General features: G+C 56.9%; 1 protein-coding gene across 1 annotated transcript in view; it reads left to right on the forward strand.

Annotated features, from left to right (window-relative positions):
- Positions 1-480: 480 nt before the first annotated feature.
- The window catches only part of LOC144501277 (TNF receptor-associated factor 4-like), a 122,142-nt gene continuing 106,608 nt past the window's right edge, over positions 481-16,014 (forward strand). The window contains exon 1 of the mRNA XM_078224831.1: positions 481-761. Within this exon, the coding sequence (XP_078080957.1) occupies positions 619-761 (143 nt within the window). The 5' untranslated portion in view covers positions 481-618. The remainder of the gene's footprint in view (positions 762-16,014) is intronic.

Genomic DNA, 16,014 nt, shown 5'->3' on the forward strand with positions numbered 1-16,014 from the left:
AGTAAATTAATGTTAATGTCAGCCTACTGATACTAATAAATAAACTTAAAAAAAAGAAATGTGGTTGACTCTCAACAAGGGATGGGCAATAAATGCTGACCGATGAATGAATTTTAAAAATTACCACTATCTTCCAGTCTTAAATGATTTAAAACCACAGTCCCGGCAACATTGAACTGTTCTTTCCCTCCCAGACAGCGTCTTTAAAGTGAAAATGCATGGATTTAACCCACCATCTATTCTGGGCAGTTTCTGCGCAGGCCTGGGTTACTAGGACCCGGCGGCAGAGTATACACTCCGAATCTCCTCCCCTCCCATAACACGTGAACCTCCTCCAGGAAAATCACCTCCAAACATCAACACTGAGCATTCTTCATTCAGAGCTAGGCTGGCTGGAGAGAGGGAGGGAAGTGGGCTGTTGCTTGTTAGACCGCCTTCTACCTTAGTAACTGGAGCCCAGCCATAGAATCCTCACCCCAGAAAGGGAGAGACAGTAATCCCACCCTGTCTTAAAGACACTATATATAAATATTATATATATATATATATATGTGCGCGTTGGTGGTTTTTAAGCGAAAGACTAACTAAGCGATCGGAACACTTCACATCCTCTCCAACATGCCTGGCTACGATTACAAGTTTCTGGAGAAGCCGAAGCGCCGTTTTCAGTGTCCCCTGTGCAACAAGCCGATGCGGGAACCCGTGCAAGTCTCGACCTGTGGTCACCGCTTCTGTGATACCTGCTTGCAGGAGTTTCTCAGGTAAGAAAAAAAAACAAACCAACTTGGGAGCAACTTCACAAACCCTCACCTCCCTCCCTCCAAGCAACGACCCGGGAGGGTCACCCCCTCTCTGTGTGTCACTTGTGTTATTTCAGATGTGTGTGTGTAAATATCACACTGGTTACAGTGTAGACACAATGTGATGGATACACCGCGGGCACACACCGGGCTTTTGCTACATATTTCAGCCTGAGCTGCCCTTACTGTACAGACACTGTGTTACTGGACATGAAGTTTGATAGCTGGCGGCTGTGGGGAGAGTGCTGTGGGGAGAGTGCTGTGGGCTTTTCTTTTAACTTCAATAGTCCCGATTCATTTTTAAAAACAATTAGTTCAAGTGTTCTGTTTTAACTTATTGCTAAATCTGATCGGTGTGTGGTGGGGAAGCAGGCAGATCTTTTGAAGGTTCTGTGTGTGGGGTGGGGGTGGGTGGGGGGGAAGAGTCCCACAATTAACAGGGGGGATTGAATTCGCAAAGATTTTTTCTCCCTATTAACGCTTTCTATTTTAATCTTTTCTCTCTCTCTAAATTAAATTGGACGTCTTTTGGCACTGCAGTCTGCGGATTTCCCCCCTCTTTTTTTTCGCCCAATCGGTAAATGGGTATCTGTGCTGGGAAAGTGAGCTAGCAGTATCACCAAGCTCTCTCTGTGCTGTGTCTGGAGTAAGCTACACTAACCATTCCCATTCTGCCGTTGAGACAGGGCATCTTCCTGCCTCTAATCAGCTGGCAATAAGGCAGTCTGCAGATTTCCGGCAACTTTAAAGAGATTCATCTTTAAAGGGGAAACTCCTCCAATCATTTAAGATTTTGGAATAGGAAAATCGATCCTGGAATAATAAACTGTTCTTTTCCCCCTCTCTGGTTAGTGCTGCCGCCTGGCTGTACGATTATTAGCGAGAAGAAACGTGCTGCTTGTTCTTTTGAAGTTGTTTATTGTCCAACTTGCCACTGTTGTTGGCCCTCTCCTGGATATTTCCCCCCGGGACTATTACTGAAAGCAAGGGAGAAGGGAGCTTTCACTACTAGACCAGGTTTATGTCAATCACTGGGAAATAATTGAGGGCGACTACACAACACTTTGTTTTAAAATAACCTTGTACTGGAAAGTGCCCCTTTGCCTTTTTAACCGATTTGAACGCAGTTGAATGATGAATGAATTGCTCCGGGCTAAACCCGATCCATACTTACTGGTGGTGCCTGTAACCAATGATGCCATCTCCCCGTGAACCCCCGGCATCTCTTCATTAGATTGGAGGCTGCAGCCTGGCCCATGTTTCCTAACGGCTGCAACATTGTGTGTGTGTGCTCATTTATAACTGCTGCCTTTCATAAATTATGTACAGTGCAGCTCTTTGTGGATCAAGCCTTCCCACCCCCACTCTCTCCCTCTGTGTCAGTCCCGTCTTTCCCCCTTTCCACTCTGGCTGTCTCTTTTTTTCCCTCTCGCTTTCTCTCTGACGGTCTCTCCCTCTCTGTGACTGCCTCTCTACCCGCCCCCCCCCCCCCCCCGCCAGTGACTCTGTGTCTCTTTCTCCCTCTCTGTGACTCTGTCTGTCTCTCTCCTACTCTGTGACTGTGTGTCCCGCTCTCTCTCTGTTACTCTGCCCCCCCCCCTCTCTCTCTCTCTGACTCTGCCCCCCCCCCCCCTCTCTCTCTCTGACTCTGCCCCCACCTCTGTCTCTGACTCTACCCTCCCTCTTTCTGGCTCTGCCCTCCCTTTTTCTGATTCGGCCCTTCCTCTTTCTGACTGCGCCCCCCCCTCTCTGACTCTGCCCCCTCTCTCTCTGCCTCTGCCCGCTCTCTCTCTGACTCTGCCCCCTCTCTCTCTGACTCTGCCCCCTCTCTCTCTGACTCTGCCCCCTCTCTCTCTGACTCTGCCCCCTCTCTCTCTGACTCTGCCCCCTCTCTCTCTGACTCTGCCCCCTCTCTCTCTGACTCTGCCCGCTCTCTCTCTGACTCTGCCCCCTCTCTCTCTGACTCTGCCCCCTCTCTCTCTGACTCTGCCCCCTCTCTCTCTGACTCTGCCCCCTCTCTCTCTGATTCCGCCCCCTCTCTCTCTGACTCTGCCCCCTCTCTCTCTGACTCTGCCCCCCCTTTCTCTGACTCTGCCCCCCTCTCTCTCTGACTCTGCCGCCCTCTCTCTCTGACTCTGCCGCGCTCTCTCTCTGACTCTGCCCCCCCCCCTCTGACTCTGCCCCCCTCTCTCTCTGACTCTGCCCCCTCTCTCTCTGACTCTGCCCCCTCTCTCTCTGACTCTGCCCCCTCTCTCTCTGACTCTGCCCCCTCTCTCTCTGATTCTGCCCCCCCTCTCTCTGACTCTGCCCCCCCCTTTCTCTGACTCTGCCGCCCTCTCTATCTGACTCTGCCGCCCTCTCTCTCTGACTCTGCCCCCCCCCTCTCTGACTCTGCCCCCCTCTCTCTCTGACTCTGCCCCCTCGCTCTCTGACTCTGCGCCTCCCCTCTGCCTCTCTGACTCTGCGCCCCCCCCTCTGCCTCTCTGACTCTGCGCCCCCCCCTCTGCCTCTCTGACTCTGTGCCCCCCCTCTGCCTCTCTGACTCTGTGCCCCCCTCTGCCTCTCTGACTCTGTGCCCCCCTCTGCATCTCTGACCCTCTGCCCCCCCTGCCCCCCTCTGCCCCCTGCCCCCCTCTGCCCCCCTGCACCACTCTGCCCTCTGCCCCCCTCTGCCCCCTGCCCCCCCTCTGCCCCCTGCCCCCCTCTGCCCCCTGCCCCCCTCTGCCCCCTACCCCCCTCTGCCCCCTGCCCCCCTCTGCCCCCTGCCCGCTGCCCCCCGCCCCCCTCTGCCCCCTGCCCCCCTCTGCCCCCCTGCCCCCCTGCACCACTCTGCCCCCTGCCCCCCTCTGCCCCCTGCCCCCCTCTGCCCCCTGCCCCCCTCTGCCCCCCTGCCCCCCTCTGCCCCCTGCCCCCCTCTGCCCCCTGCCACCCTCTGCCCCCTGCCCCCCTCTGCCCCCTGCCCCCCTCTGCCCCCTGCCCCCTCTGCCCCCTGCCCCCCTCTGCCCCCTCTGCCCCCCGCCCCCCTCTGCCCCCCGCCCCCCTCTGCCCCCCGCCCCCCTCTGCCCCCCGCCCCCCTCTGCCCCCCGGCCCCCTCTGCCCCCCGCCCCCCTCTGCCCCCCGCCCCCCTCTGCCCCCCGCCCCCCTCTGCCCCCCGCCCCCGTCTGCCCCCCGCCCCCGTCTGCCCCGCCCCCCTCTGCCCCCGCCCCCCTCTGCCACCCGCCCCCCTCTGCCCCCGCCCCCTCTGCCCCCGCCCCCTCTGCCCCCGCCCCCCTCTGCCCCCCGCCCCCCTCTGCCCCGCCCCCGTCTGCCCCCGCCCCCGTCTGCCCCCCGCCCCCGTCTGCCCCCCGCCCCCCTCTGCCCCCCGCCCCCCTCTGCCCCCCGCCCCCCTCTGCCCCCGCCCCCCTCTGCCCCCGCCCCCCTCTGCCCCCGCCCCCCTCTGCCCCCGCCCCCTCTGCCCCCGCCCCCCTCTGCCCCCGCCCCCCTCTGCCCCCGCCCCCCTCTGCCCCCGCCCCCCTCTGCCCCCGCCCCCCTCTGCCCCCTGCCCCCCTCTGCCCTTTCCCCCACTGCCCCCCTCTGCCCCTGCCCCCCTCTGCCCCCTGCCCCCCTCTGCCCCCTGCCCCCCTCTGCCCCCTGCCCCCCTCTGCCCCCTGCCCCCCTCTGCCCCCTGCCCCCCTCTGCCCCTGCCCCCCTCTGCCCCCTGCCCCCCTCTGCCCCCTGCCCCCCTCTGCCCCCTGCCCCCCTCTGCCCCCTGCCCCCCTCTGCCCCTGCCCCCCTCTGCCCCCTGCCCCCCTCTGCCCCCTGCCCCCCTCTGCCCCCTGCCCCCCTCTGCCCCCTGCCCCCTCTGCCCCCTGCCCCCCTCTGCCCCCTGCCCCCCTCTGCCCCCTGCCCCCTCTGCCCCTGCCCCCCTCTGCCCCCTGCCCCCCTCTGCCCCTGCCCCCCTCTGCCCCCTGCCCCCTCTGCCCCCTGCCCCCCTCTACCCCCTCTGCCCCCTGCCCCCTCTGCCCCCTGCCCCCTCTGCCCCCTGCCCCCTCTGCCCCCTGCCCCCTCTGCCCCTGCCCCCTCTGCCCCCTGCCCCCTCTGCCCCTGCCCCCTCTGCCCCCTTCCCCCTCTGCCCCCTTCCCCCTCTGCCCCCTTCCCCCTCTGCCCCCTTCCCCCTCTGCCCCCTTCCCCCTCTGCCCCCTTCCCCCTCTGCCCCCTTCCCCCCTCTGCCCCCTGCCCCCTCTGCCCCCTGCCCCCCTCTGCCCCCTGCCCCCTCTGCCCCCTGCCCCCCTCTGCCCCCTGCCCCCCGCTGCCCCCTGCCCCCCTCTGCCCCCTGCCCCCCTCTGCCCCCTGCCCCCCTCTGCCCCCTGCCCCCCTCTGCCCCCTGACCCCCTCTGCCCCCTGCCCCCCTCTGCCCCCTGCCCCCCTCTGCCCCCTGCCCCCCTCTGCCCCCTGCCCCCCTCTGCCCCTGCCCCCCTCTGCCCCCTGCCCCCCTCTGCCCCCTGCCCCCTGCCCCTCTGCCCCCTGCACCCCTCTGCCCCCTGCCCCCCTCTGCCCCCTGCCCCCCTCTGCCCCCTGCCTCCCTCTGCCCCTGCCTCCCTCTGCCCCCTGCCTCCCTCTGCCCCCTGCCTCCCTCTGCCCCCTGCCTCCTCTGCCCCCTGCCTCCCCTCTGCCCCCTGCCCCCCTCTGCCCCCTGCCCCCCTCTGCCCTCTGCCCCCTGCCCCCTGCCCCCCTCTGCCCCCTGCCCCCCTCTGCCCCCTGCCCCCCTCTGCCCCCTGCCCCCTCTGCCCCCTGCCCCCTCTGCCCCCTGCCCCCTCTGCCCCCTGCCCCCTCTGCCCCCTGCCCCCCTCTGCCCCCTGCCCCCTCTGCCCCCTGCCCCCCTCTGCCCCCTGCCCCCCTCTGCCCCTGCCCCCTCTGCCCCCTGCCCCCCTCTGCCCCCTGCCCCCCTCTGCCCCCTGCCCCCCTCTGCCCCCTGCCCCCCCTCGGCCCCCTGCCCCCCTCTGCCCCCTGCCCCCTCTGCCCCCTGCCCCCCTCTGCCCCCTGCCCCCCTCTGCCCCCTGCCCCCTCTGCCCCCTGCCCCCCTCTGCCCCCTGCCCCCCTCTGCCCCCTGCCCCCCTCTGCCCCCTGCCCCCCTCTGCCCCTGCCCCCCTCTGCCCCCTGCCCCCCTCTGCCCCCTGCCCCCCTCTGCCCCCTGCCCCCCTCTGCCCCCTGCCCCCCTCTGCCCCCTGCCCCCCTCTGCCCCCTGCCCCCCTCTGCCCCCTGCCCCCCTCTGCCCCTGCCCCCCTCTGCCCCTGCCCCCCTCTGCCCCCTGCCCCCCTCTGCCCCCTGCCCCCCTCTGCCCCCTGCCCCCCTCTGCCCCCTGCCCCCCTCTGCCCCCTGCCCCCCTCTGCCCCCTGCCCCCCTCTGCCCCCTGCCCCCCTCTGCCCCCTGCCCCCCTCTGCCCCCTGCCCCCCTCTGCCCCCTGCCCCCCTCTGCCCCCTGCCCCCTCTGCCCCCTGCCCCCCTCTGCCCCCTGCCTCCCCTCTGCCCCCTGCCCCCTCTGCCCCCTGCCCCCCTCTGCCCCCTGCCCCCCTCTGCCCCCTGCCCCCCTCTGCCCCCTGCCCCCCTCTGCCCCCTGCCCCCCTCTGCCCCTGCCCCCCTCTGCCCCCTGCCCCCCTCTGCCCCCTGCCCCCCTCTGCCCCCTGCCCCCTCTGCCCCCTGCCCCCCTCTGCCCCCTGCCCCCCTCTGCCCCCTGCCCCCTCTGCCCCCTGCCCCCCTCTGCCCCCTGCCCCCTCTGCCCCCTGCACCCCTCTGCCCCCAGCCCCCCTCTGCCCCTGCCCCCCTCTGCCCCCTGCCCCCCTCTGCCCCCTGCCCCCCTCTGCCCCCTGCCCCCCTCTGCCCCCTGCCCCCCTCTGCCCCCTGCCCCCCTCTGCCCCCTGCCCCCCTCTGCCCCCTGCCCCCTCTGCCCCCTGCCCCCCTCTGCCCCCAGCCCCCCTCTGCCCCTGCCCCCCTCTGCCCCTGCCCCCCTCTGCCCCCTGCCCCCCTCTGCCCCCTGCCCCCTCTGCCCCCTGCCCCCCTCTGCCCCCTCCGCCCCGTGCCCCCCTCCGCCCCGTGCCCCCCTCCGCCCCGTGCCCCCCTCCGCCCCGTGCCCCCCTCCGCCCCGTGCCCCCCTCCGCCCCGTGCCCCCTTCCGCCCCGTGCCCCCCTCCGCCCCGTGCCCCCTCCGCCCCGTGCCCCCCTCCGCCCCGTGCCCCCCTCCGCCCCGTGCCCCCCTCCGCCCCGTGCCCCCCTCCGCCCCGTGCCCCCTCCGCCCCGTGCCCCCCTCCCGCCCCGTGCCCCCCTCCGCCCCGTGCCCCCCTCCGCCCCGTGCCCCCCTCCGCCCCGTGCCCCCCTCCGCCCCGTGCCCCCCTCCGCCCCGTGCCCCCCTCCGCCCCGTGCCCCCCTCCGCCCCGTGCCCCCTCCGCCACGTGCCCCCCTCCGCCCCGTGCCCCCCTCCTCCCCCCTGCCCCCCTCCTCCCCCCTGCCCCCCTCCTCCCCCCTGCCCCCCTCCTCCCCCCTGCCCCCTCCTCCCCCCTGCCCCCCTCCTCCCCCTGCCCCCCTCCTCCCCCTGCCCCCCTCCTCCCCTGCCCCCCTCCCCGCCCCCCTGCCCCCCTCCGCCCCCCTGCCCCCCTCCGCCCCCCTGCCCCCCTCCGCCCCCCTGCCCCCTCCGCCCCCCTGCCCCCCTCCGCCCCCCTGCCCCCTCCCGCCCCCCTGCCCCCCTCCGCCCCCCTGCCCCCCTCCGCCCCCTGCCCCCCTCCGCCCCCCTGCCCCCCTCCGCCCCCCTGCCCCCCTCCGCCCCCCTGCCCCCCTCCGCCCCCCTGCCCCCTCCGCCCCCTGCCCCCCTCCGCCCCACTCCGCCCCCCTGCCCCCCTCCGCCCCCCTGCCCCCCTCCGCCCCCCTCCGCCCCCCTCCGCCCCCCTCCGCCCCCCTGCCCCCCTCCGCCCCCCTGCCCCCCTCCGCCCCCCCTGCCCCCTCCGCCCCCCCTGCCCCCCTCCGCCCCCCCTGCCCCCCTCCGCCCCCCTCCGCCCCCCCTGCCCCCTCCGCCCCCCTGCCCCCCTCCGCCCCCCTGCCCCCCTCCGCCCCCCCCCTCCGCCCCCCTGCCCCCCTCCGCCCCCCCTGCCCCCCTCCGCCCCCCTGCTCCCCTGCCCCCCTCCGGCCCTCTGCCCCCCTCTGCCCGCCCGTGCCCCCCCCCCCTGCCCCTCTCTCTCTCTCCCACTGGCTGTGCCTCCACTCCTGTTTGTGTGTCTGAATGGTATTGCTTTTTGGCTGTTAGGGAAGTAAACTGTGGCGGTCGGCAAGAATAGATTTCTACTGGTATACCCCCACTGGAGTGATTTCCACGGCCAGAATCTTAATGATCATTAAAACAGCAGCATTTCTTCTTGCTTCATTTGGAGATCTCTTTTCTGGCAATGAAATTGTGAATGAAACCATGAGGGGAGGAAATTAAATTGATCATGAGCTAGCTTTGAAAAAAAAAAGCACATTGCTGCACTTTTTCAAATTTTGTGGATGAAATTTCGTCTGCTGATAATCCTCGCCCTTCGATTTCATCAGAAATCTCTGAACAGCAAACTCCGCGCTGCTGTCTTTTCAAGTAGTGGCTTTGATGCAAATTATGTTCCATACATAAAAGCAACAGAAATGGGCTGTCAGTCCCGTCAGCCCGGGATGTGAAGTACTCAGAACAAATTAATCCTTTGAACAGTGACTTACTTCCTCTAGTATGCAGTTTTCAAAAAGATACAACTTAAATGCTCCTGAGCATTAACTCTTGTCTGTTTACCATACTCCATCCAGTTAAATGGGAGTAATGAAGCTGTCATTTGGGTTGATTAGCAGCAACTTGTGAATGACGGGGGTGCGGGGGGGAGGGAGGGGGGGTGGTGGTGGAAGAGGCAATTCCATTTCCATTGTTGCACAATTGGAAGGAATGTTTTACTCCATTGATGAAAATTGTATCTCTGGAAATGCTATTTTCAAAGCCGTGCGTTCGTACATGCATTCAAATTTGATTTGATTTATTATTGTCACATATATTAGCATACTGTGAAAAGTATTGTTTCCTGCGCGCTATACAGACAAGGCATACTGTTCATAGACAAGGAAAGGAGAGCAGAATGTAGTGTGACAGTCTTTGATTTGATTTATTATTGTCACATGTATTAGCATACAGTGAAAAGTATTGTTTCTTGTGCGCCATACAGACAAAGCATACTGTTCATAGAGAAGGAAATGAGAGAATGCAGAATGGAGTGTTACAGTCATAGCTAGGGTGTGGAGAAAGATCAACTTAATGCAAGGTAAGTCCATTCAAAAGTCTGACAGCAGCAGGGAAGAAGCTGTTCTTGAGTTGGTTGGTACGTGACCTCAGACTTTTGTATCTTTTTCCCGATGGAAGAAGGTGGAAGAGAGAATGTCTGGGGTGCGTGGGGTCCTTAATTATGCTGGCTGCTTTGCTGAGGCAGCGGGAAGTGTGGACAGAGTCAATGGATGGGAAGCTGGTTTGCGTGATGGATTGGGCTACATTCACGACCTTTTGTAGTTCCTTGTGGCCATTCGATAGGAGGAAGAGCAACCACTGTTCCAATTTTGTCTGGCTGAATCTTCCTACGTTACAACATTGGTGACGGCCCTTCAAAAGAAATTAATTGGCTGTGGAATGCTTTGAGTATCCGGTGGTTGTAAAAAGTGTGGTTTTAAATGCAAGTCATTCCCCTCAGTTGGTTCCACCTTCTATAGACGGCGTGGGGACACAGTGGTTAGCTCTGCTACCCCACAGCACCAGGGAAGCAAGTTCAATTCCAGTCCTGGGTGACTGTGTGGAGTTTGCACGATCTTCCCACGACTGTGTGGGTTCCCTCCGGGAGCTCTGGTTTCCTCCCACAGTCCAAAGATGTGCAGATTGGGTGGATTGCCCATGCTAAATTGACCCTTAATGTCCCAAGATGTTTAGGTTAGATGGATTAGTGTGAGGTTATGGGAATAGGGCCTGGGTCAGTTGCTCTGTCGGAGAGTCGGTGCAGACTCGATTGGCCTAATGGCCTCTTCTGCACTGTAGGGATTCAATGAATGGAATCCTTGATTTTGGGAAGGGGGGGCCTACATCAATTTCTGTACACATGACTTTAGATTCACCACTGTGAGAAAGGGAAGGTGAGATGAAAGAAGATGGGATGAGGCTTGTGTGGACCGTAAGGGGGCTAAGTGGCCTGCGTCCAAACTGTAATACATGTTATTTTCCACTGAAATATTAATTGGTGCAGAAATACCCTTTACATTCAATCCAGTTTATATCCAAAACATAGTCTTTTTAAAAAAATGATGTTCCCTGACCCATGACAAGGACTTTGTTTGGGGAGGTGAGGGTGGGGCTGGTGGGGCAGTCCAAAGATGTGTAGGTTAGATGGAGTGGCTATGATAAATGCATGTCGTTATGGGGAGGTGGGGGGGGGGTTTGGCTTGGGTAAGATGCTGTTTGGAGAGTAGGTGCAGACCCGATGGGCTGAATGGCCCCCTTGTGGACTGTAGGGATTTTCTGGTGGCGCCTGAGATTCTTTACTTGTTGCATTTGTTGACAATGACTTTGTACTTTCCATTTGTTGAAGTTTTCAAGTTAATTGCTGACACTGGCTTTCCAAAGTGAGGGCATTCTAGGAGCCCCAGGCATATGTCAACATTTACTAAGGATCACTCCATAGATAAGTTTGAGGACCATCGATCTACAGAACTGGCTGGATTATTAAAGGATCTAGTTTTATATGTAGGAGTACTGCAGCCAGACAGCTTGGGGAAGCAGGGGTTAGGGTGGTGTGGGGGAAGAAGCGTACTTCCTGTACGCAAGTGTGAGACAGGACACTGGCCATCAGGCAAAAGCAATGTGGGATGGGAGCCAACAGAGTGGGCGGCACAGTGGTTAACACTGCTGCTGCACTGCACCAGGGACCAGGGTTCAATTCCGGCCTTGGGTCACTGTCTATGTGGAGTTTGCGGGTTCTCCCCGTGTCTGCGTGGGTTTCTGCCTGGTGCTCCGGTTTCCTCCCGCGGTCCAAAGATGTGTAGATTAGGGGGTTTAGCAGGGTAAATATGTGGGGTTATGGGGTTAGGGCCTGGGTAGGATGTTCTATCGAAGAGTCGGTGCAGATGGGCTCATGCTATGGGCCAAATGGCTGCCATCTGCACTGTCGGGATTCTATGATTTAGTTGAAGAAATCCGACCAAGAGACTTCAGCCTAATCTGATTGGAATCATCTTCTCTAGTTTAACATTTCATTCGAGTGGAATCTGTGCAACTATTGGCTGCCTACTTCCCGAGGCAGTAATTAATGAATAGTTTGAAATAAAATGAAGCATGAAATAAGTTTTGTTTTGGGGGCCAGTAGCAGCTTATGAACAGTGATGCATTTATATTTATTTATTGCTAGCTGATGGGCTAAGTGCAGACTTTTTTTTTAAAGACTGGGAATCTCAGTTCGGGCTTTGACCTGTAAATGTCAAGTTACAAGCCACTGCTTTAGCTGAAGAAGCCTGCAGCCACAAGCGCCTGTTTGTCTGTGCTCAAAAGGATTAAAAGCTTTCCACAGTAAATGTGCACGCCCGCTTATCTTTGCAAATAACCGATTTAAATTGATAATTTTCTTTTCCACTGGAATGGTCGATGGGTACGTAAGAAATGTTTCCCAATATTGATCTGTGACTAATGCTTCTGGGCTGATTACCCACCACCTCCCAATGATTTTCAGTAGGTCAGTGATCAGTTCAAATTCAATTTAAAAAGCAACATACTCTGGCCCTCTTTCTAAATGCGCAGAATTAATTGATGGGCTTGCTGTTACATAGCCAGCTAAAATGAGGTGGCATTTACAGTCCTGACAAGAAGTCAACTGGACACTTGAAGACGGTTTTATTGGTTGCTTTTTAATTGAAGTCTCCCCGCGCTGAAGCAGACCTTTTACAAATCAGACATGGGTGTATTACCGCTTTTTTTTCCTGATTGGTAGCTTTGTCCTCAGAAGGCAACACCCAATGTGACCCTAAGTCTTTGATCTGGAAGCTCTCCCTTGGGCAAATTGTAAATCACTTTGTTTCGAAAGCTGGTGGGCTCCCTCTCAAGATACAGCCCTCCTTGTGCGTTCAGCCTTTGTGGTGAAAGTGTGCTCGCAGTCGAAGAAGACTGAATTGCTGTCTATTCAGGAATGTGCCGGGCACAATCAATTCTTGTTCAAATCTGAATACTTCAGCAGTCTCTGTTCGCTGGGTAACATTTTTAATAAAACGTGCACGTGCGTCTCTCTGTTAATTTTATTAGTTTGATTTTTATATTGAGTTTTATATTGACCCAGACATCTCCTGACATCTGGCTCCCTCACACAGCTGGCTGCATCCACAAGCCTTGATTCTGAGAGACAGGCAGCTACGAAGCCCCGATATTGAAGCGAATCTTGGCAAATCCCAATAACTTTATCTGTAGGCTGTAGCTGACAGCGCAAGTCCCTGGTGCTGGGAGCTGATTTTTTTGATTTGATTTATTATTGTCACATGTATACAGTGAAAAGTATTGTTCCTTGCGTGCTATACAGTCAAAGCATTCATAGAAAAGGAGAGGGTGCAGAATGTAGTGTTACAGTCATAGCTAGGGCGCAGAGAAAGATCAACTTAATATGCTCCTTGCAAAATCTTTCTGTCATCCTTACCTTGTCAGGCCTACATGTGACTCCAGAGCCACATCAATGTGGTTGACTTTCCATTGCCCTCTGAACAAGGGCAACTAGGAATCGGCAATAAATGCTGGCCAGCCAGCCCATGTCCCACGAATGAATTAAAAAAAAAAGATAGGTCCATTCAAAAGTCTGATAGCAGCAGGGAAGAAACGGTTCTTGAGTTGGTTGGAAGTGACCTCATACTTTTGTATCTTTTTCCTGACGGAAGAAGGTGGAAGAGAGAATGTCCAGGGTACGTGGCATCCTTGATTATGCTGGCTGCTTTGCCGAGGCAGCGGGAAGTGTAGATGGAGTCAATGGGTGGGAGGCTGGTTTGAGTGATGGACTGGGCTTCGTTCATGACCCTTTGTAGTTTCTTGCAGTCTTGGAAAGAGCAGGAACCACACCACTGCCTCGGGTAGTGACTCAGTATAAAAGCAGCTTTTGCTTTAAGTGACTCAAATTCACCCCATCATGTATGCAATGACTAATAGGATCACTACTAATTTCGTGGAATTTAGTTGTGGTACATTTGGAACATTGAATGGTGTCTGCTTCTGCCTGTGATAAACACCTAGCAATATAATTATAGATCTGCGCCTTGCAAAACCTCATTAATATCTGAGTGAGTCTTTTGAGCTATGCAACATTAGAGCATAGTTCCAGGCTGTGGATGCTGGCGACAGCAATTTGAAATAACTCTGATTATCGTGGATCATTTTCACTGAAACATTGGTTTCACTAGAACTTTTTGTTCCCTGAAATCTGTTGGTGCCATTCATTATATGCGCCTAGTGACAATTTTTCTCTCTCAGTGCTGAATGCCATGAGGAGAGTAATTATTAGGTTCCAATATTTCTAAACTGTGTGTGCATGTATATATGAAGTCACTGATCTATTGAGTCATAATGTTGAGCTTACCTAGTCGTTATCAAAGAGTAATTTGCTGCCAAATTTAGACTCCGTACTGGGGGTTGCGTGAATGGAAGAGGCCCTTATTAAACTAATCACCCACCTTAGTGAATCTGGCACAGTTTGAGTTGTGGATGAGGAGGTGGGGAAGAGAGAACTAAGGGAGACAATGTGTTGAGAAATTCATGTTTAATAGAAGCAAGGTGACTGTTGTGTTTTGCTTATTCCTTTTACTTTGGTTGCTATTCCAACTGTATCTAGTATTTAGCCTGCTGCAAATTGAGCCCCAACAAAATGTCTTGTTCTAAGACTTCCATTAGTTATTGCCGTGAATGAGCCCAGGTAAAACTGCCATGGTGTGGGGCATATGTTGCTTAATGACCTCTAGCAGGTTCACCATTTGTGTTCTGTTCCAAAAAGCCTGTTGAAGGACTGGAACCAGTCTTCATTGGGTCATCCATTTTATTTCGAGGGAAACACAAAGCACTTTCTCCACCTGAATTAATTAAGCACAATTGGTGTACAATTCAACGATTTGCACTGTTGAGGCATTGCGTTCTGGTTAACATGCACGACACACTTCATACTCTTACAGACTAGCCATTTACTTTTTAAAAAAAAAACCTCCTGCTAAAGACTGGGTGAAAACAGGTAGACTGTCAGGTATAGGTGTATGGTTCAATCCGCTCTGCCAGTGAAAACAAAATTCAAACAGTGCCTGATCTGGGAACAAGCCAAAACATGACGAGGGAGGATTTGCATTAGTGTTGCTGATGACGTATAGTTTCGGTTTAGTTCAGTTTCAGTCAATGTAAAGACAACCTTGCTCCTGCAGGGCAATCGCTCGCTGCCTTTAGTCAGCTGACCCCTGTGACTCCTGGAGCTCACTGAGTTGTAAGACTCCTTTAATCAGCAAAAAAAAACCTGGCAGTTTTAAAAACAAATCATACAAATATGCCCATCAAACAGATCACGTATTTAGATTAGGCCTTTTGGACAGTGTCAACAGCAAATTGCATTTAAATAGGGTGGCACAGTGGTTAGCACTGCTGTCTCACAGTGCCAGGGACCCGGGTTCGATTCCCGGCTTGGGTCTCTGTCTGTGTGGAGTCTGCACGTTCTCCCCGTGTCTGTGTGGGTTTCCTCCGGGTGCTCCGGTTTCCTCCCACAATCCGAAAGACGTGCTGGTTAAGTGTATTGGCCATGCTAAATTCTCCCTCAGTGTAACCCGACCAGGCGCCGGAGTGTGCCGACTAGGGTATTTTCACAGTAACTTCATTGCAGTGTTAATGTAAGCCTACTTGTGACACTAATAATAAATAAATATGTCACCCTTAATGTGGTAGAACACCCTATGGCACTTCACAGGAGCACTATTGAGTGAAATTTGACCTGAGCTATATGAAATATTAGGACAGGTGATCAAAGGTTTGTTAGAGGTAAGTTTTAAGGAGCAGCTTAAAGGGAGAGAGATTTGTGAAATGTTTTAGGGCCCAGGCAGTTGAAAGTATGGTCTCCGATAGACAAGCAATGTAAATCAGAGATGCACAATCGCACATGCGTTACTTGAATTCATTTATACTGACCAGAGTTAGGAGTTAAGTTGAGGAGTTTACTGGATAAGTTGGAGAATCTCCAAAGGAAAGGCAACTAGTTTTTCTTTTCCCCTCTACAGTTTTATTTACACTTTCTAAACAGTGCAAGTTGATATCCACCATACTGGGTGAATGAACCTACCTTATATTAAGCTGGTCTTTCTCTCCACCCTAGCTATGACTGTAAAACTATATTCTGCGACCTCTCCTTTCCTTCTCCCCTATGTACTCTATGCATGGTATGCTTTGTATAGCGCGCAAGAAACAATACTTTTCACTGTAGACCAATACATGTGACAATAATAAATCAAATCAAGTACAAAGGCAAGAGAGTTGAACTTGTTTCCTCAATCAGGGAGTGCCCTTTACAGATCAGACAGACCCATACTAAAATATGAAATATGCCATCACTAACATTCCCATGCATATTTATAGAATCAGAGAATCCCCACAGTGCAGAAGGAGGCCATTCGGCCCATCGAGCCAGCACCGACAACAATCCCACCCAGGCCCCACCCCTGCAACCCCACACATTCACTTCACTGATCATCCTGACACTCAGGGGCAATTTAGCATGGCCAATCCACCTAACCTGCACATATTTGGACACTAAGGAGCAATTTACCTCGGCTAATCCACTTAACCTGCACAGCTTTGGACTGTGGGAGGAAACCAGAGCACCCGGAAGAAATCCACGCAGACACGGGAAGAACGTGTAAACTCCACACAGATAGTTACCCGAGACTGGAATTGAACCCGGGTCCTTGGCGCTGTGAGGCAGCAGTACTAACCACTGTGTCACCCCAAATGTTGTGATTATTGTACAGTTTTAGCACAGGTTTAATCCTGTGTGGATATTTACGCTCGGGATAAATTAGACCAGGGAACAATGGATTTGATATCTATATTGTTAGACAGTCTAAACTCTGCCAACCCACTAGATATTAGATTGGCCTCTGCACTAATGTATAGCTGACTGGTTGGCACTAATGTAATAATGTAATAATATTAGT

Source organism: Mustelus asterias, chromosome 12 (genome assembly GCF_964213995.1).
Source record: "Mustelus asterias chromosome 12, sMusAst1.hap1.1, whole genome shotgun sequence".
NCBI lineage: Eukaryota > Metazoa > Chordata > Chondrichthyes > Carcharhiniformes > Triakidae > Mustelus > Mustelus asterias.